Genomic DNA, 22,397 nt, shown 5'->3' on the forward strand with positions numbered 1-22,397 from the left:
TGTGTGTGTGTGTGTGTGTGTGTGTGTGTGTGTGTGTGTGTGCATATATACAGTAAAAAAGTATTTAGTCAGCCACCAATTGTGCAAGTTCTCCCACTTAAAGATGAGAGAGGCCTGTAATTTTCATCATAGCTACACTTCAACTATGACAGACAAAATGAGGAGAAAAAATCCTGAAAATCACATTGTAGGGTTTTTAATGAATTTATTTGCAAATTATGGTGGAAAATAAGTATTTGGTCACCTACAAACAAGCAAGATTTCTGGATCTCACAGACCTGTAACTTCTTTAAGCGGTTCCTCTGTCCTCCACTCGTTACCTGTATTAATGGCACCTGTTTGAACTTGTTATCAGTATAAAAGACACCTGTCCACAACCTCAAACAGTCACACTCCGAACTCCACTATGGCCAAGACCAAAGAGCTGTCAAAGGACACCATAAACAAAATTGTAGACCTGCACCAGGCTGGGAAGACTGAATCTGCAGTAGGTAAGCAGCTTGGTTTGAAGAAATCAACTGTGGAAGCAATTATTAGGAAATGGAAGACATACAAGACCACTGATAATCTCCCTCGATCTGGGGCTCCACGCAAGATCTCACCCCGTGGGGTGAAAATGATCACAAGAACGGTGAGCAAAAATCCCAGAACCACACGGGGGGACCTAGTGAATGACCTGCAGAGAGCTGGGACCAAAGTAACAAAGCCTACCATCAGTAACACACTACGCCGACAGGGACTCAAATCCTGTAGTGCCAGACTTTTCCCCCTGCTTAAGCCAGTACATGTCCAGGCTCGTCTGAAGTTTGCTAGAGAGCATTTGGATGATCCAGAAAAGATTGGGAGAATGTCATATGGTCAGATGAAACCAAAATATAACTTTTTGGTAAAAACTGAACTCGTCGTGTTTGGAGGACAAAGAATGCTGAGTTGCATCCAAAGAACACCATACCTACTGTGAAGCATGGGGGTTGGGGCTGTTTTTCTGCAAAGGGACCAGGAAGACTGATCCGTGTAAAGGAAAGAATTAATGGGGCCATGTATCGTGGGATTTTGAGTGAAAACCTCCTTCCATCAGCAAGGGCATTGAAGATGAAATGTGGCTGGGTCTTTGAGCATGACAATGATCCCAAACACACCGCCCGGGCAACGAAGGAGTGGCTTCGTAAGAAGCATTTCAAGGTCCTGGAGTGGCCTAGCCAGTCTCCAGATCTCAACCCCATAGAAAATCTTTGGAGGGAGTTGAAAGTCTGTGTTGCCCAGCAACAGCCCCAAAACATCACTGCTCTAGAGGAGATCTGCATGGAGGAATGGGCCAAAATATGGAGGAATGGGCCAAAATACCAGCAACAGTGTGTGAAAATCTTGAAGACTTACAGAAAACATTTGACCTCTGTCATTGCCAACAAAGGGTTTATAACAAAGTATTGAGATAAACTTTTGTTATTGACCAAATACTTATTTTCCACCATAATTTGCAAATAAATTCATTGAAAATCCTACAATGTGATTTTCTGGATTTTTTAAACTCATTTGGACTGTCATAGTTTAGGTGTACCTATGATGAAAATTACAGGCCTCTCTCATCTTTTTAAGTGGGAGAACTTGCACAATTGGTGGCTAACTAAATACTTTTTTGCCCCACTGTAACAGGTAAATTGGTCTTATGAATGAGGGGTTAACTACCAGTAAAGATCTGTTTAGATTATACCCCCTGTTGTCACCAGAGAGAAGTAGAAGATACTCTGTGCTCTATTTCTGTATTGATTTGGTATTTTGGGTTAGAAAATAAACACGCAGACTGGGGGCGGTTAGGGAGCGGGCCTTTCATTCTACTATTCCCCTCCATTTGCTCTGATGAGTAATAATATCCCCTCTGAGCCCCTACCCTGTGCCCCCTCTCCATCATCACCTCTCTGACCAGGCCACTGTGCCCATTAACTTTAACTGGCATCCAGGGCCAGCCATAGTCAGCCATAATAATGATATCTGAGTGAGAGTGACTAACAAGGTCAATGGGGGCCCCCTGGAGGTCAGGGCTCCTGGGCACATGCCCTACATGCCCGATTGGTATTTGTCCATGATTACTACAAGTTTAGATAGCTGGCTAGACTATTTTACCAATCTAAAAATTATTAGCTGACATGACTACGAGTGACTCTCAGTCGACTGGACAAGAGGATTACGGCTGATGCACAGCCAAATTGCGAAATTACACCATGTGTATTCTACTATTCTAACTCTCAACAGAAATATATACAGTGGGGAGAACAAGTATTTGATACACTGCCGATTTTGCAAGTTTTCATACTTACAAAGCATGTAGAGGTCTGTAATTTTTATCATAGGTCACTTCAACTGTGAGAGACGGAATCTAAAACAAAAATCCAGAAAATCACATTGTATTTTTAAGTAATTAATTAGCATTTTATTGCATGACATAAGTATTTGATGACCTAACAACCAGTAAGAATTCCGGCTCTCACAGACCTGATAGTTTTTCTTTAAGAAGCCCTCCTGTTCTCCACTCATTACCTGTATTAACTGCACCTGTTTGAACTCGTTACCTGTATAAAAGGCACCTGTCCACACACTCAATCATATACAGTGGGTATAGAAAGTCACCACCCTCTTTCAAAACTTTTCACCCTTTGTTGCCTTGCAGCCTGAATTGAACTGAAGCCTGAACCCATACAATTATTTTCCCGGCTTCATTTACACACAGTAATCCACAATATCCAAGTGAAACTCTGAAAATGAATTAAAAGTAAAACAGTAAAATACACTATTTGGACAAGTGAACACCCCCCTCGATTGCAATTGCAAACTTGCTGAGGTGTAACCAACCACCTTCCAGATCACAGATCAAGCTAATTGGCTTCCATCTGTGAACAATTGTAGTGACTTTGATTAGATCAGAATAAAATCAGTTGTTGATAGAGGACTCCACTGCTTAGCAGTGCAATTCAAAGTAAAGAGTCCACTATGGGAGGAAAGGTACTTTCACAAGATCTATGAGATAAAGATTTCAAAGGCTTTGTCCCATTGGAGCACAGTTAAGACCATTATTAAGAAGTGGAAGGCGTATGGCACCACTCAGACCCTGCATAGATCAGGCCGTCCCTCCAAACTGAATGACCGGGCAAGGAGGAGACTGATCAGAGAGGCTACCAAGGAGGAGACTGATCAGAGAGGCTACCAAGAAGGAGACTGATCAGAAAGACTACCAAGGAGGAGACTGATCAGAGAGGCTACCAAGGAGGAGACTGATCAGAGAGGCTACCAAGAAGGAGACTGATCAGAGAGGCTACCAAGGAGGAGACTGATCAGAGAGGCTACCAAGGAGGAGACTGATCAGAGAGGCTACCAAGGAGGAGACTGATCAGAGAGGCTACCAAGAAGCCAACGGTGACTCTGAAGGAGCTTCAGACCTTTATGGTAAAGACTGGTCAATGTGTGCATGTGACAACAGTATCACAAGCTCCACAAAGCCTCTATGGGAGGGTTGCAATAAAAAAACACTCCTCACAAAAACCCACATCAAGTCTCGTTTGAGCTTTGCCAAAAAGCACATTGTAGATTCTGAGGCCAAGTGGCAAAAGGTGCTGTTGGGTCATTGTCATGTTGAAAAGTGAACCATCTTCCCATTGTCAACTTCCTGGCAGAGGGCTGCAGGTTCTCCTCAATAATGTGTCGGTATTTTGCACTGTCCATTTTCCCTTCTATCTTGACAAGTGCTCCAGTCCCTGCTGAAGAGAAACACCCCCACAACATGGGGAAATGGTTCACTTTCAACATGACAATAACAAAATACACACCATGCAATTTGACTGAGCTTTAACAATTCTACAAGGAAGAATGGGCAAATATTGCACAGGCTAGGTGTGCAAAGTTAGTGGAGACATTTTCAAAGAGACTCATGGCTGTAATTAAAGGTGGTTCCACCCAGTATTAACTCAGGGGGGAGTTCACTTATCCAAATAGGGTGTTTTACTGTTTTACTTTTAACACATTTTCAGAGTAAAAAAATAAATAAAAAATCACTTGGATATTGCGGGTTAGTGTGCATAAATAAAGCCGGAAAAAGTCTGACTGTATTGTATGTGTTTTCATTTCAGGCTGTAACGCAGCAAAAGGTGAACATTTTGGAAGGGAGTGGTGACTGTCCATACCCACTGTATATAATGTTTTGGTCGGGGGCCACCTAGTGGCCAGGGGCCCTAAGCAACCGTTTAAGACACTTATGTTTAAGACCCTAAGTGACTGCTTAAGATGCAGATGCTGGCATCTGACCTGCAGCCCCCCTCCAGGTAGAGAGAGGTCAGCCTTTATAATATAATAGACATGCAAGACACATGTATAATAGACACGCAAGAGACATAGCACTCAGACATACATTACATACCAACCTGGAAAGCATAGTTTATGGATTACTTAACCATGTACCTTGGGTTCAATAGGTGTCCCTACTTCACACTGACATGCATACTTTCTCATGTACAGAGAGAGATATGAAAATAACTCCAAAAACACCACTTCAAGTCTGGGTGAGGGAAGAGAAAGTCTCTAATAGATTTTCCTCCTTTCGCCATTTCTGTCTATGCAATATGCAATATCTGACCCTGGACAGTCAGTGAGTGACCCTGGATAACCTGCCAAGAGTTGGTAATCTCAGTCTGAGAAGGTTTGCCTCAAGTGCTCAAAGGGGAAGAGGAACAGTCAGATTTTCTGAACAGGCTTAGTGCGCCCTCTGCAGTTATGTTACATATCCTACACTCACAGTCATTACTGAATTATTTTCTAACCGTATGTATGTAGCCTGTTACAAAGTACCACTTCAAACATTAGACCTACACCCCTACAGAATAAAACTTAACAACCTTAAACAAGAGACATACACCACATCAAGTGTTTTCATTTATTTCCATTAAAAAAAAAAACATTTGTACGAGTAACTTTAAAATGTTTAACAGTACCAACATCTGCATGGAATTAAAAACATGAACTTGTTCTTACTTCACTGTCACATCACTATGTGATTAATTAACAAGCCAACACAGCTCACTCACCCAACAATGATCTAATAAAGATAACATACTATTGAGCTGTGGTCTTTATTGCTTTGATGATTTGAATTGTCAGTGAATGTTTAACATAAAGAACAATTCCTGATCAATTATTAATTGTGTGCATCATATTCCCTGTGTGTAATGTGCATTGTGCAAAGGTGGATAAGGGAGAGGACTGGCTGGTTGAGTCAGAGTCCATTTTTGGGTTACTAGTGTCCATGTAACAGCCCCTACTTCATGTTGTAATCATGTAATAGCACGGCCTGGATGCACCAACACCAGGTCAGGGGTGGCAAACTCATTTTGCCCCAGGGGCCACAATCGGTCTTCAATGAGGTTCCAAGGGCTGCAATGAAAATGTGTTGTATTTCCTCGCTGTGGTTATCAGGGAGCTGGACACAGTCAAGAAACTGCAGGTCCATTATCATTTTTCCCCCTCCAAAAAAAAACAATTTTACTCAAACCAACCGTGGGCTAGATTGGATGTGTGTGTGTGTGTGTGCGTGCGTGCGTGCGTGCGTGCGTGCGTGCGTGTGTGTGTGTGTGTGTGTGTGTGTGTGTGTGTGTGTGTGTGTGTGTGTGTGTGTGTGTGTGTGTGTGTGTGTGTGTGTGTGTGTGTGTGTGTGTGTGCCAGCATGTTTAGACCACAGCTTTTTTTTCTCCTCTCTGGTTGAGTAGCTGCTGCTGCTTGGTCTGCTTCTCAGAGGCAGGTGTGGACAGGAGCCATGGGCATGCTGTGGGCAGACTCTATGGGCATGTCTGCCCCCTCTCCATGTCTGTACACCTCAGTGCCAGTCTGTGTGGGCACTAGAGGCAAAACAGGCAGAGCTGTTGGAGAGAGACAGGCATCAGACTGGCATTACACACACTGAGACTGAAATTGCATGGCTTTTACTACAGGTCCATAACAGTACTCTTTGAGGACATTAAGTCACCGTTGGTGAGCTAATCCACTAAAAAAAGACACTAAGTAATTATAGGAATATTAATGATGGGAGACAGACATCAACATCCCTCAGGTGAGCTCAGAGCTGTAGGGACTGAGCCTGATGACCAGGGCTGGTGAGAGGGCCCAGGTTCCTGTGAAGTGAGGCTGGGTTAGAGGGCCTGAGACAAGGGGAGCAGTCTGGGCCATGTGCCCCCTGTAGGGCCAGGCTGGCTCTGTGAGGGTGATAAAACACTGGGGACGGTGAGGTCACCGTGTGTTATTCCTCTGTTTTGACAGCGGGGGGGGGCATTACTCAGGTAGTCTCTTCCTACAGCTACCATGAAGCACCATGAGGCTGGCGAGACAGACTATTACTTAGGAGAACCATGCTGCTTGGTGTTGTGAGGAGATCTCAGTGAAGCAAACCTGCTGCCTCTGTCTGGGACAAAGGCAGGAAACCAGCGTCTGAGGTTTCATGCACCTGCTGCACCGCTAAATACAGGTGTTTGTGTGTATAAAGGTGTCATACATGGTGATTATGATGTATTTGTTTGCTCTACAGTAGCTAGCTAAATGTATACTAGTACACAAAGTATATTGACTTGTCCATGAATGCATTTGGGGGTACTCACAGCTAGGGACAGGTAGGATGACTGATGTGAAGTTGCTCGGCAACCCGACATGGCCTCCTAGTAGGTCCCGAGACAGGGTGTGATCTTGGGGTTGGGGGAACGTCATTACATTTGAGTTAGAACCTGAGGAGGACCAGAGAAGAGAATAGCTGTATACTACTACACTACTACACTGATCCAGTTACCATAACAGCTCAAAGGTTACCCTCATTACGAATACTCTCAAGTCAGTAATGAGAGCTCACCATGAAATAGTATGAAAACAACATAAGTGAAGACACAATGCACAGTGCACAGATTAGATTGTGGGAAATTTAAGTTGACGTATGTTGGGTTGAATTGTTATTGACCTCTATTGTTGATCTGTAAGGCAACCCAGAGAAAGTCAGTGGTATTCAGTTTGAGGGTTTTTACTGTAAGTATCTCCCCTCTGGAGTGTACCGTGCCCTGTGCGTTGTCCCAGGCCCCCAGTGGCCCCCTCTCCCAGCAGCATCTCCTGCAGCAGGCTGTCCACGCTGGGCTCCCCCAGGAGCCTGGCCAGCTGCAGGGTCTCCACCATCTGCCAGGCCACACTCTGCAGGGGGGGCAGAATCAGCAGCAGCTCCCCAAAACGCCCCCGCTGTTCACAGGTGGCCTCGTCCAGCAGCACCTGGGCCTGGAAACGCAGCTGCCGCACTGTCTGAGGGGCCTCCAGCCCTGGGCAGTCTGAGAGACAGGGGGAGAGAGGTAGGGTTAATACTACACAGAGAGAGAGAGAGAGTCATCAATCTACACACAATATCCCATAACGACAAAGCAAAAACAGGTATGTAGACATTTTTGCAAAAGTATTAAAAATAAACAAATGAACTTTCTTATTTACATCAGTATTCAGACCCTTTGCTATGATACTCGGAATTGAGCTCAGGTGCATTCTGTTTTCGTTGATCATTCTTGAGATGTTTCTACAGGTTGATTGGAGTACACCTGTGGTAAATTCAAATGATTGGACATGATTTGGAAAGGTATACACCTGTCTTTATAAGGTCCCACAGTTGACAGTACATGCCAGAGAAAACCAAGCCATGAGGTTGAAGGAATTGTCCGTAGAGCTCCGAGACAGGATTGTGTCGAAGCACAGATCTGGGGAAGGGTACCAAAAATGTTCTGCAGCATTGAAGGTACAGTGTCCTCCATCATTCTTAAATGGAAGAAGTTTGAAACCATCAAGACTCTTCCTAGAACTGGCTGCCCAGTCAAATTGAGCAATCGGGGGAGAAGGGCCTTGGTCAGGGAGGTGACCAAGAACCCGATGGTCACTCTGACAGAGCTCCAGAGTTCTTCTGTGGAGATGGGAGAACTTTCCAGAAGGACAACCATCTCTGCAGCACTCCACCAATCAGGCCTTTATGATAGAGTGGCCAGACGGAAGCCACTCCTGACAGTCCGCTTGGAGTTTGCCAAAAAGCACCTAAAGGACTCTCAGACCATGAGAAACAAGATTCTATGGGCTGATGAAACCAATATTGAACTCTTTGGCCTGAATGCCAAGCGTCACATCTGGAGGAAACCTGGCACCATCCCTACGGTGAAGCATGGTGGTGGCAGCAACATGCTGTGGGGAGGTTTTTCAGTGGTAGGGACTGGGACACTAGTCAGGATCGAAGGAAAGATGAACGGAGCAAAGTACAGAGAGATCCTTGATGAAAACCTGCTCCAGAGCTCTCAGGACCTCAGACTGGGGTGAAGGTTAACCTTCCAACTGGACAACTACCCTAAGCACACAGCCAAAAATACAGTTGTGCCAAGCTTGTAGTGTCATACCTAAGAAGACTTGAGGCTGTAATGGCTGCCAAAGGTGCTTCAACAAAGTTCTGAGTAAAGGGTCTGATACTTATGTAAATGTGATATTTCACTGTTTTATTTTAAATCAATTAGCAATCATTTCTAAAAACTGTTTTGGCTTTGTCATTATGGGGTATTGTGTGTAGATTGATGAGGGAAACAACAATTGAATACATTTTATGACAAGGCTGTAATAATAACAATAATAATAATAGTAAATAGTATGGCAGCAGCATAAGTGGTGGTGGGTGCGTGGTGGTGTGTGTGTGTGTGTATGTGAGTTTATGTGTTTGGGTGCAAGAGTGTCAGTGTAGGTGGATAGGTGGATATACATGTAAACAGGGCTGAAAAGTGACTGGAAGCAGGAATATATAAATACATGTGCTTATGGTAATATTCTAATGGTAATATACAGTGTACTGTACATGTAAACAGGAGTAATGGTGACCAGTAGCAAGAGACACCGATAGATACTAATGGTAATAGCAGTCAATAATCAATGAACAGCAGAGTAATGGTAGTAATAAATCTAATCAATTTGGTTTGAGCCTTGATGCAAAGGTATCGCCTGCCGGACAGGAGCATTGAGAACAGTCTATGTCTCGGGTGGCTATTGTCTTTGGCAATTTTTCAGGCCTTTCTCAGAGACCATGTGGAATGTACTGTCACACCCTGATCCGTTTCACCTGTCTTTGTGCTTGCTTCCACCCCCCTCCAGGTGTCACCCATCTTCCTTATTATCCCCAATGTATTTATATCTGTGTTATCTGTTTGTCTGTTGCCAGTTTGTTATGTTTGTCCAGCCTACCAGCATTTCCCCCCTGCTCTTGTCTGTTTCTAGTTCCTGTTTTCTAGTTTGACCATTCTGCCTGCCCTGACCCCAAGACTGCCTACCGTTTCTGTACCTTGTCACACCACCCTGTATTATTGACCTCTGCCTGCCCTGACCCCAAGACTGCCTACCGTTTCTGTACCTTGTCACACCACGCTGTATTATTGACCTCTGCCTGCCCTGACCCCAAGACTGCCTACCGTTTCTGTACCTTGTCACACCACCCTGTATTATTGACCTCTGCCTGCCCTGACCCCAAGACTGCCTACCGTTTCTGTACCTTGTCACACCACCCTGTATTATTGACCTCTGCCTGCCCTGACCCCAATACTGCCTACTGTTTCTGTACCTTGTCACACCACCCTGTATTATTGACCTCTGCCTGCCCTGACCCCAAGACTGCCTACCGTTTCTGTACCTTGTCACACCACCCTGTATTATTGACCTCTGCCTGCCCTGACCCCAATACTGCCTACTGTTTCTGTACCTTGTCACACCACCCTGTATTATTGACCTCTGCCTGCCCTGACCCCAAGACTGCCTACCGTTTCTGTACCTTGTCACACCACCCTGTATTATTGACCTCTGCCTGCCCTGACCCCAAGACTGCCTACCGTTTCTGTACCTTGTCACACCCCTGTATTATTGACCTCTGCCTGCCCTGACCCCAAGACTGCCTACTGTTTCTGTACCTTGTCACACCACCCTGTATTATTGACCTCTGCCTGCCCTGACCCCAAGACTGCCTACCGTTTCTGTACCTTGTCACACCACCCTGTATTATTGACCTCTGCCTGCCCTGACCCCAAGACTGCCTACCGTTTCTGTACCTTGTCACACCACCCTGTATTATTGACCTCTGCCTGCCCTGACCCCAAGACTGCCTACCGTTTCTGTACCTTGTCACACCACCCTGTATTATTGACCTCTGCCTGCCCTGACCCCAAGACTGCCTACCGTTTCTGTCCCTTTTGGACTCTGAACTGGATTACTAACCTCCTCCCTGTAGGCTGTCTCATCAATGTTGGTGATCAGGCCTACCAACTTTGTGTCATCGGACAAACTTGATGATGGAGTTGGAGTCATGCGTGGCCACGCAATCATGCGGAGAACAGGGAGTATAAGCACACACTCCTGGGGGGCCAATGTGTTGAGGGTCTGCGTAGCGGGTTGAGTAACAGTGGTCTAGGACTTAAATGCGCCGAATGGCGAAGCAGGCGTGTTGATAGAAGTTGGGCATCACTTGTCTTAGCGACTCACAACTAAAATCACTGGCAACAAGAAAAGCAGCCTCCGGGGGTATGATATCTTGCTTATTTATAGCCAGTTTGTTGTTGTTGTTGTTGTCCTGAGGTGGAATGTACCCTGAGTGTACAAAACATTAAGAACACGTTCTCTTTCGATGACATCGACTGACCAGGTGAATCCAGGTGAAACGTATGATCCCCTATTGATGTCACTTGTTAAATCCACTTCAATCAATGTAGATGAAGGGGAGGAGACAGGTTAAATAAATATTTTTAAGGGCGGTGCAACTCAATATTAGGAAGGTGTACTTAATGTTTTGTACACTCAGTGTATGCAGCAGTCATGATAACAGTCATAGGTACACAAAGAGCCCAGGGCAGATGAATCAAAGTTGAAGTTGAACTCGGAATTGAGGTTATTAACTGCTGATCTGATGTTCAACAGATTTTGTCGATCATAGGAATTTATAAACGCCAAAAGAATCACAAAATAGCAAAGTTGGGTCAGAGATGATGGCAGCCATAAGATGGCAGCCATACAGTATGGCGCCATCGTCACATACAGTACGGCGCCATCGTCACATACAGTACGGCGCCATCGTCACATACAGTACGGCGCCATCGTCACATACAGTACACGAGAGACACTTACATGTACAGTATGCTTATACTGAAAGACAGAGTGAAGCCACTGTGAGGCAAACAATTCCTAAAACACAGCACTGAGACAAATCCTCACTCTGCGGCCCTAGGAGAATAGGGAGAGATGGGATTGCTGTGGGGACATTATACAATATACTTCTTTACTCATTTAAATGCATTATGTGTAATAAACTAAACAAAAATATAAGAGAAAGTTTAGGAAAAGGTAGTAGGGCAGGGTCACACAGGACAGAGCTGAGCACACATGCGGTGTGTTTATTTCTGAAGGTAGTCAGTCATCTGTGTCAGACTTGGCCTAATGCTGCTGTCTACTGCTCTGGACTGCTGTGCCAGTTTGGCCAGTCAGTCTGTCAGACCGGTGGCCTGGCTCTGCTGTTGTAATCACCGCCTCAGGCCAACAGGCTGTAAAGTCCAGCAGACAGTCACCTCTCCCTGCCAGGACCAGGACTTCGCCCAGATATTAATAGTTTCTCCCCAGAACACGGTGAAACCTGTCTGCCAGGCCAGGACAAAACAACAGGGTGCCAAGGACAGAGCAGAGAGAGCAGAGACAGTCCCAGGAGAGAACAACTGTGAAATAAAAAGATTCCTGGCGAAAGTCTCTTCCTTTGTCTGAGGACAGAGGAGAGGTGAGAAGAGGTGAGGAGGGGGAGGAGGGGCAGGGGGGTGGCTGGTGGCGACCGAAGGACTGACTGACCAGGACTGAAGAAGACTATGGTTTTAAGGCAGGCAAACTCGCTGTTGGTGATGTCCAGCTCTCTCAGAGGCTTGACCAGCTCCTCCAGGATCCGGGCAGCCACCCTGGACACCTCCACCTCAGGACCGCTCACTGGGATCACAAAGTAATTACCTGCAAACACAATCCACATATTAAATACTTACTTATGATATAAGTAAAGTAAAACTGTAAGTATAACTTCATACATGAGGTAAGTCTGCTTCCTTTATCAATATACACATATGGTAAAGGCAGCATAGCTAGTCGACTTTACCAACATCGGGTAAATATTTTTTCAATTCTATAACAATGATGAGAGCACATCCCAGACTCAGCTGAAATCTATATATTTTACCCAGAAGGATAATGTCATTGTAAGGCAGGGAGCGTTGAGCCACCCCTAGGATGAGGTGTTCAGCAGAGTGGGCTCGTAACAGGGATACCTGCACACAGACAAGACACAGCACAGCACAGAGACAACACACAGCAGCCATTACACAGACAGCAACGTGAGTATTCCAACAGCTAGTGATCCAAAACCCAACACAAAGACAGCTGGGCTGAATGTGACCGCCTGCTTAGACAGGTGCAGCTCACATGTTCATACAGACACATTAAGTAGGATAACATCCATAGTTCCAAACCCTGTCGTCAACGGGGAGGCTGCAGAACTCGGGGATGCGCTTGGCCCACTGCACCAGCAGGAGGAGCTGCTGCTTCATGGACTCACACACGTCCCCCACGAGCGCTATCTTCTTGGTGTTGATGTCACAGCTCATAGGGGAGGTCAGGGCTGGAAACTGAGAGTGGCACACAATAATGAGAGGTTCCATATTGGCCCTAGGTGTCAGTGTAATGTGAGAATGAAGAGAGAGTTGGAGGAGATGGATGGGGCAGGGTGCAGGGGTGAGATGATGGGTGCTTGGACAATCGTGAAGGGCAGAGCAAGCAGAGGCAGGTAGGGTATTGGGTGGGGGGAAAGGTCACTTCAGAGAATGGTGGTAATAGAGAATATAAGGGTGTAAGATGAGAAATGGATTTTGAATGTGTGTTGTTGGTGGGTCTGTCTCTGGAACGATGCTGTTGGATGGTGATCAGAGCCCCTTCAGCACACAACTCACATTGAGGAGTCATCGCATGAAAACTTGACCCAAATGGAAAACAGCCTGGCCAAATTGTATGGTTCATTTGTCCATCATCCAATTAATTTCTGCCGCATTCCTTTCGCATACAAAGAGGATATCTGGTTGTTATTATGTATTTGAAGCCAATTGAACGCTGGCACACAATCCAAGCCCAGGCACTGCCATTACATAGGACTGCTGTGATCAGATGTGAGTCTCTCTGGGCAATTTGGCAATTTCTAAGAAGTAACTGAATCCAGCCTGCAGCTAAAATCTCCAGGGGACCTTAATGGCCGGCTGTCTAAAGTGCAGCCTGTATCCTCTCCATCTCTAGCCCTGCCACTGCTGTGTTTCTGAGAAACAGATAAGGGGCTCTACTCTGGGCTGTATGGGAAATGGAAGCCTCTGGAGCACTTTGTGGCTGTGAATAGCGAGAGGTTTTAGTGACAATCGCTTACCTGATGCATGCTGGCCTCTGCCTGTAACAGTACGCTGATGGACAGAGTGCCCAGCCCCTGTCCCTCTCCTCTGCGGCTGCTGATGCGGTCCCGTTCGTTCTGCACGGCTGGAAATAAAAGAATAGGAGGGAGGGAGAGGCCCTGGATTTCTTGTGTTCACTGTTTTACTTGGACAAAACATACTCAATGGAGGGGTAACGTTGTAATTACAGCATACACCTACACTGAACAAAAATCTAAACACAATACCTAAAGTGTTGGTCCCATGTTTCATGATCTGAAATTAAAGATCCCAGAAATGTTTCATATGCACAAAAAGCTTATTTCTCTCAACATTTCTGCACAAATGTAATAATCCATTCACCTGACAGGTGTGGCATATCAAGAAACTGATTAAATGGCATGATCATTACACAGGTGCACCTTGTACTGAGGACAATAAAAGGCCACTTTAAAATGTGTTTTATCACACAACACAATGCCACAGATGTCTCAAGTTTTGAGGGAGCGTGCAATTGGCATGCTGATAGCAGGAAAGTCCACCAGAGCTGTTGCCAGATAATTTTATGTTAATTTCTCTACCATAAGCCGCCTCCAACGTTGTTTTAGAGAATTTGGCAGTACTTCCAACTTGCCTCTGATGTCAACGTTATGAACAGAGTGTCCCATGATGGCGTTGGGGTTATGGTATGGGAAAGTATAAGGTACGGACAATGAACACAATTGCATTTTATCGATGGCAATTTGAATGCACAGAGATACATACCGTAACAAGATCCTGAGGCCCATTGTGAGGCAATTTTAATTTTTAGGTACTGTATCTGTGACCAACAGATGCATATAGTGGGGGGAAAAAAGTATTTAGTCAGCCACCAATTGTGCAAGTTCTCCCACTTAAAAATATGAGAGAGGCCTGTAATTTTCATCATAGGTACACTTCAACTATGACAGACAAAATGAGAAGAAAAAAAATCCAGAAAATCATATTGTAGGATTGTTAATGAATTTATTTGCAAATTATGGTGGAAAATAAGTATTTGATCAATAACAAAAGTTTATCTCAATACTTTGTTATATACCCTTTGTTGGCAATGACAGAGGTCAAACGTTTTCACAAGGTTTTCACACATTGTTGCTGGTATTTTGGCCCATTCCTCCATGCAGATCTCCTCTAGAGCAGTGATGTTTTGGGACTGTTGCTGGGCAACACGGACTTTCAACTCCCTCCAAAGATTTTCTATGGGGTTGAGATCTGGAGACTGGCTAGGCCACTCCAGGACCTTGAAATGCTTCTTACGAAGCCACTCCTTCATTGCCCGGGCGGTGTGTTTGGGATCATTGTCATGCTGAAAGACCCAGCCACATTTCATCTTCAAATCCCTTGCTGATGGAAGGAGGTTTTCACTCAAAATCCCACGATACATGGCCCCATTCATTCTTTCCTTTACACGGATCAGTCGTCCTGGTCCCTTTGCAGAAAAACAGCCCCAACCCCCATGCTTCACAGTAGGTATGGTGTTCTTTGGATGCAACTCAGCATTCTTTGTCCTCCAAACACGACGAGTTGAGTTTTTACCAAAAAGTTATATTTTGGTTTCATCTGACCATATGACATTCTCCCAATCTTCTTCTGGATCATCCAAATGCTCTCTAGCAAACTTCAGACGGGCCTGGACATGTACTGGCTTAAGCAGGGGGACATGTCTGGCACTGCAGGATTTGAGTCCCTGGCGGCGTAGTGTGTTACTGATGGTAGGCTTTGTTATTTTGGTCGCAGCTCTCTGCAGGTCATTCACTAGGTCCCCCTGTGTGGTTCTGGGATTTTTGCTCACCGTTCTTGTGATCATTTTGACCCCACGGGGTGAGATCTTGCGTGGAGCCCCAGATCGAGGGAGATTATCAGTGGTCTTGTATGTCTTCCATTTCCTAATAATTGCTCCCACAGTTGATTTCTTCAAACCAAGCTGCTTACCTATTGCAGATTCAGTCTTCCCAGCCTGGTGCAGGTCTACAATTTTGTTTCTGGTGTCCTTTGACAGCTCTTTGGTCTTGGCCATAGTGGAGTTTGGAGTGTGACTGTTTGAGGTTGTGGACAGGTGTCTTTTATACTGATAACAAGTTCAAACAGGTGCCATTAATACAGGTAACGAGTGGAGGACAGAGGAGCCTCTTAAAGAAAAAGTTACAGGTCTGTGAGAGCCAGAAATCTTGCTTGTTTGTAGGTGACCAAATACTTATTTTCCACCATAATTTGCAAAATAATTCATTAAAAACCCTACAATGTGATTTTCTGGATTATTTCTCCTCATTTTGTCTGTCATAGTTGAAGTGTACCTATGATGAAAATTACAGGCCTCTCTCATCTTTTTAAGTGGGAGAACTTGCACAACTGGTGGCTGACTAAATCATTTTTTGCCCCACTCTATGTATTCCCAGTCATGTGAAATCCATAAATTAGGACCTAATGAATTTATTTTAATTGACTGACTTCCTTATATGAACTGTAACTCAGTAAAATCTTTGAAATTGTTGTATTTTGCGTTACTAATTTTTGTTATTTAATTTTGACACTCATCTGTATTGAGACTATTTCAGAGCAAATTCAATTTACAAATCCCCCAAGTAACATCTCTAATTTAGATTCTGATTCTGCCAACATATTAAACCTGACTATGTAATTAGCCAAAGGAAGGCATGATGGGAGGCTGACAGTACAGGGCCTGATGATTGGGACTGTCTCATAGTGACCTCTGTGCCTGTGTCATTACAATGGATGACCTCAGCCTGATTTCAGTCTGCTCCACAAAGTCAGACAACAAGCCCCAGTCTGAGAGCAATCAGTCACCACAGCTGACCTCACAGCAGCCAATCAGGACCCTATTAATCAAACTGGAGCTGCAGAGACAGAGACAGAGAGAGACCTCTGCCTTGGAGACATGGCAGTGGGTGATGATGTCACAAATTAGTCCTCCACGGAGCACAAGTGAAGTGATAGATTGAAAGTGGCTGTGGACATTCAGCAAGGAAAATAGGAGGAGTACAATTAATGATCGTTGCCAAAAATGGTTTGTTAGAATTTGTTGTCTGGATTAATGTACAATTGAAACACATTAAACCAAAGGCTTATACACATTTTCAAAATGGCATATTTTGTGGCATAGCTTTGTTTTTTACTAAATGCTACGCTGAGCGGTCTACAAAATTAATATGGCAAATGTTTGAATCTTTCTCCCTGACCATCACTAAGGGGGCTCAGCTCAGCTTCAGTTTCTCTCTTACGTAACGTTCCTCTGGAATGAGGGCTCGGCAAAGAGAGGTATTTCTCTCTTGAAAAAACCAGAACAAATAATTGCCCATGCTCTGCCATTTTAATTATTCATGTGAGGGGCCATTCATGGATCCTCTAATCCCGTCTCTCTCTCTCCTGGTTATCTGCGGCAGCCAGTGGAAGATAAGGTCTACAGTGCACACTACAAACAGCCACTCACTCAGTATTGCTCAAGAGAGCGGCATGTTGATCTTGTTGCTTTTCCCCCACAGTAAGAGGCGAATACACTCTTAGAAAAAAAGGGTTCCAAAAGGGGTTTTCGGCTGTCCCCACAGGAGAACCCTTTTTGTTTCCAGGTAGAACCCTTTTGGTTCCATGTAAAGGGCTCTACCAGGAACCAAAACATTTTCTTCAAAGGGTTCTCCTATGGGGATAGCCAAATAACCCTTTTAGGTTCTAGATACCCCTGCACATCGACTCTGTACTGTTGCCCCGTGTATTTATTCTTCGTGTTATTAGCTTTCTAATATTCTGTTCTTTATGAAGCATGTGACAAATAAAATTTGATTTGATTTGAGATAGCACCTTGTAGACTATACCGCACTCACTACCCCTGCCTGAGCCTCCACTACCCACCCCCGCATGGCGTGCCTGCCAACCCCAATGCCCCCCTTGGCGTTGAACATGGTTATGCAATGTGGGTAAATATTGTGATTTGTCAACTTGCATATATGCTTATGGCTTTAAAAACAAAATGCTGTGTGTGCGTGTGTGTGCTGGCAGGCTTAAAAAAATCTCCTTTGAATTGTGTGGCAATGAATTGTGTAATTACTTTGTAGTGTGGTGCCATACAGTATGTACAATCTATGTCATCATTAAACAACAAACCGTCTCTCTCACCTTCCTTTCTCATGCCTGCTCGGAAACATTTCCGAAGCCTGCAGTAACGGCATTGGTTTCTCTTGTCTTTGTCCACAACACATTGCCTGCTGAACCTGCCGACCCACACACACACACACACACACGCACGCACGCACGTACACTCACACACGCACTCACACACACACGCACGCACGCACGCACGCACGCACGCACGCACGCACGCACGCACACACACACACACACACACACACACACACACACACACACACACACACACACACACACACACACACACACAATTAGATAAACTTCAAAACAAGACAACAGTTGTATGATTCTGTAACACACAATCAGACATAAGTCTCACACTATGGGCTTCTGTAATTGTGATGGCGTCAGATGAGTGCTGTACAATTTCTGTGTTGTGGACATACACATGTTCAGACAGGCTCCTAACACTTAGTTCCAGACATATAACCACCTTTCAATGAAACCTGCGAAATGACAACTCCTATAGTCCATACAGTGTGGTAAAATTGACTTCTCACATGTGAGAGAGTAAAACGCATCACACCATTGACTTGGAGTCTTCAATCACGGTATTAAGGTTATTGTCTCTTTGTCTGAACAAAACCCAGAGACTATGACACAGAACTTGGCTTTCTAATTCTTGGCCAACGCAACTCTCATACTTTTCACTTCACAATGGATGTGGTTGAGGACCGTACCACCAGAAAAAGTAATCAGTTATTGAGATGGAGGTTGAACACTGTGAATGAAAGTACTTTACCAGCATTTCAGCTACATTTTTTTACCAGCTGCCCTAGTCGTAGGCAGTAAATTTGTCTCTGTATTGTCATGTGGGTCAGAGGTGGACAATAATGCGCCTAATAATAATTCCAATGATCTGCAGTTCTAACAGAACCTTGGTGATATCTCAAATGACACCCTATTTCCCATTTAGTGCCTTATTGTTATGTCTCAGGTCAAAAGTAGTGCACTATATGGGGATCCAGCCTGGTCTCATAGACTAGACGTAACATAGTAATTGTAAATCCGGGACACTGAAATTAGTATGATACAGTATGTTACATTTGGTATGGTTACATAAGACGGTAAGACGATAAGACGATAAGACGATGGTTACTTAAAGTTGGGTGGTTGGTTGAGGTGGATGGGTGGGTGTATAACGCGTATGTCTAGCAACCCATAGGTTGCGAGTTTGAATCTCATCACGGACTTTAGCATTTTAGCTAATTAGCAACTTTTCAACTACTTACTGCTTTTTAGCTACTTTGCAACTACTTAGCATGTTAGCCAACTCTTCCCCTAACCCTTTTAGCTAACCTTTACCCTTTTAACCCTAGCCATTTAACCTAGTCCTAAACTTAACCTTAACCCTAACCACCAATTTGCAATAGGCCCGTGCAACCCAAGGTTTGATATCAGCATAAACCGAAACCCTCTTAAATCTAACCACCAATCCCTAGCTTATGCTAATGTTAGCCACCTAGCCACCTAGCTAGAATTCATAACATCTCATATGTTTATCAAATTCGTAACATGTTGTATGTTTTTCAAATTGTAATTCGTAACATTTAATACTAAATGGGTGATGGACATCCACAAATGAATACAGACCATACGAACTGAACCGTAACATATATTAAATGGAGTGGATTTATTTACAGAATAATACGTAATGCTGTGAGAACAGGTTGGATCAGATAAAAAAAATAGGGCACTCTATTGGGAATAGGTTGTCATTTGAGATGTCTCTTTTTCAGTGATCTGTGTGGTGATGAGTCTCACCTGCAGGTGTAGGCGTGGTTCTTCCTGACGCTCCTCCTGAAGAAGCCCTTGCAGCCATCACAGCTGGAAGCACCATAGTGTTTACCTGTGGCCCTGTCTGCACATATGGAACACACGCTCCCATTGGTCTGTGGCAGCAGAGGGGCAGGCTCCGGCATCATCAACTCTGTCAGTCAATCACAAGAAAATGATTGAGATTCATACACTACAGCACACTGGAGGTCTGGTGTGTAGCTACTGCATGTGTTGAATTGACTCTTGACACTTGGGGACAGACATGCGAGGATGTCTATTACTGATGACCTCAGGCTAACATTAGAAAGCTTTGGAGATGCACAATGGAATATTGGTCTTGTAGGACATGGTTCTACTTTTACAGGGGGGCCCCCATTGTTGATGAGTAAGTAAACATCTCCAAGCCTTGCTAATAAGCCACAACAGCGTCTGCAGAGAGCGGATCACTAAGCTGAGAGATTGTCAACGCTGTGTGACAGCAGATAAGCACAATTGCAGAGCAAATAATTAATCAACACCATCATCAGCTAAGGTGATTAATGAATCCCTGTTCATTCCACCTCTGTGAAGGGAAATAACCTTGTGCTGCACATAAAAAAGCACAACATTCAATGGCAGAAGTGTTGATTGTGAGCTTATAGGGCTGTAAGAACAATGGCAGAGTTGTGTTGTTCCCCAGGTCTGATGAGGTTTGGAGGGGGTAATAAAAGCAGGGTTATAGGTAGAGATATCACTGCTGTATGTTACTGCCAGACTCACAGGCCCTCAGAGGACCACTGCTGCTTACTACTCAGAGGAAGAGGAAACTCCCCATTTAATTAAAGCACATTCAGGTCAGTGGCAAAGACAAAGTCCACTGGCTAATTTTACACTGGGAGCTCCGTTTGAATTCAATCTCCCTCAGTGTTGCTCTAAATTTTGTCCTGTCAGTGTTCGATCGCTGCAGGATTGTCTCTCTTAAAACCACTGACCGTCAAATATACTTTGTTGGTGTAGTGTTTGTGCAGTCACAGGGACAATGCCCCCAGGCTGTAATGTATTTAAATTGCACACTTAGAGTTGGGAGACTGAGCAGCCAGGGATAACAATTTAACATGGAGAATGCTTTATGTGGTCAAAGATCAGTTCGATTGAATTAAGAGATTAGAATACATCTGCCACACAGCTATCTGCATTGGAAAGCAGTCTGCTGGTAAAGCATCTCCTTAAAAGTGCCAAAGAAAGGACCTGATTCAGCAGAACAGACTCCTAATGATGATAATGATAAGTTCAAATGAGATTATAAGGGAAAGCAGAAGAGGGGGAGATCTTTAGATCACTCTCAGTATTGTCGGGAGTAATGACCGTTGTATTCACAGCATTTTGTGGAATGAAAGCTAATGTCATTTTATCCATGAGAAAATGGTCTTACAAATTCCTGTGTGCATGAGAGCTACATTGTAAAGCGCTGAGAGTACTTTTTAAAACCATGTTTTTCCAAGGGCACTGGGTCTCTTTTTGTAAGCCTGGATGGAAAGCTGAAGTGAAAGAACAGGTTTTAAAAAGTTACCAAGATCTACTCATGAATTTGAACTTGTAAAAATGAATGGATATTCAATATTTTATATTATTTGAATGTCCTTTGAATATCATATAAACCCCCTCAAATGTCAGACCAGTGTTTTGGTATTGTTGTGCACCAGTCTATGAGTGAAGGACAGACAGGTAAAGGTGTCATTATGCCAGACGTACCTGTCTCTACAGGAAACACCCTGAGGTTGTCAAACTCCAGCATGGTGTAGGAGGGATCAAGGGTGGTGCTGTAGTCTGTGGAGTCCAGATCCAGCACATTCCCTGACAGCTTCATGGTTCTGGTCACTGCTTCAGGAGGCCACACTAGGCCCAAACAAAAGTCTATTTATATGAGCAAAGGAACCAGAGCAGACTGCTGCACGATCTTCTTCTTCAGTTCACCACTCTGTTCCAAAATTAGCCACTTTTGTCAGCACAATCACTTAATTCCTCTCTGTGTCTTCCTGACTGTCTAGCTCAGGTAAATCAATGTGTTGTCATTCTGTGTGACACCGCTATTCCTCCACTCGGTCACAGGCCTCCAAAGTCCTGGTTCCTGTCCTGTGCTGATGTTTTCCTTGGCCCAGTGAATCATATGCACCTTTTAGATTCTTCCTTTTCTCATGCCAGTATTCCTGGCAGGCAGTTCTTACTCAGGTTGTATAACAGAACAAGTTATCCAGTATGTATTTAGCTGGTAGCTAATGTTCCAGATCAGTGTGACAGATGCCAAACAGCCTTCCAAAGGAGGGAAAGAGAGAGACACTGAGATTTGGCCCACTGTATGTTTGCGACTCTCTTATCAGAGTAGAGTATAATAAAGGTGAGGGTTCAGATGGAGGCAGGTAAACATGACTCACTGGGAAGAGAAAAAACAGCCGATACAGTCAATGAGCTACCTTATCTTAATCACTTCTACGGCCGAGGAAAAAAGGACAGCAAAAACTAAAGTATATGACCAGATCAAAGGTCATCATTACAGTGTGTTGTCAGTTGCTGCAGGTCAGTTGAGAATGGCATTTGAGTACCTCTGATCAATGTTTGATATTTGTAATTTCAGTTGACTTCTATGGACAAAAGATGCCAGATTCTAAAGTTTGAGTGTAATTGTAACTGGACGAGAGAGTGTGCTATATTTCACCACTGGGGGCAGAGTTTGCTAGTTCCACCAGTCTGCACTCTACTCTGTTTCACAACGGGGAGGGGCTTCTTTCTTCACCTTTGCCCATGTGAAGAGCATGCCATCAGCTGTTTGGAGGTATTGATCAGAGGTAGAGGGATAGTGTTTGCAAATAAAACTATACCTCCCCTGGGCCCCTTTATACAGATAGTGAATGCACTGTAGATAGCCTTTCTCTCTGACTTGTCTCTACA

General features: G+C 44.4%; 1 protein-coding gene across 2 annotated transcripts; it reads right to left on the minus strand.

The window, feature by feature from the left end:
* Positions 1 to 4,904: 4,904 nt before the first annotated feature.
* LOC124035742 (hepatocyte nuclear factor 4-beta-like) lies at positions 4,905 to 21,808 on the minus strand. 2 transcript variants are annotated; one of them, XM_046349373.1, is made up of 10 exons: positions 21,204 to 21,808; positions 19,458 to 19,623; positions 17,664 to 17,758; positions 13,496 to 13,602; positions 12,558 to 12,713; positions 12,269 to 12,356; positions 11,893 to 12,045; positions 7,044 to 7,334; positions 6,630 to 6,752; positions 4,905 to 5,897 (listed from the first exon to the last, which is right to left on the minus strand). In XM_046349373.1, exons 1-10 carry the CDS (start codon positions 21,316 to 21,318, stop codon positions 5,770 to 5,772), a joined length of 1,422 nt encoding a protein of 473 aa, XP_046205329.1. In that variant the 5' UTR covers positions 21,319 to 21,808; the 3' UTR covers positions 4,905 to 5,769. The 2 variants fall into 2 exon arrangements, with proteins under 2 accessions (XP_046205329.1, XP_046205330.1); XM_046349374.1 differs by having other exon boundaries at positions 7,071 to 7,334; positions 21,204 to 21,806.
* Between the last annotated feature and the right edge of the window lie 589 nt (positions 21,809 to 22,397).

This window comes from Oncorhynchus gorbuscha, linkage group LG05 (assembly GCF_021184085.1).
Source record: "Oncorhynchus gorbuscha isolate QuinsamMale2020 ecotype Even-year linkage group LG05, OgorEven_v1.0, whole genome shotgun sequence".
NCBI lineage: Eukaryota > Metazoa > Chordata > Actinopteri > Salmoniformes > Salmonidae > Oncorhynchus > Oncorhynchus gorbuscha.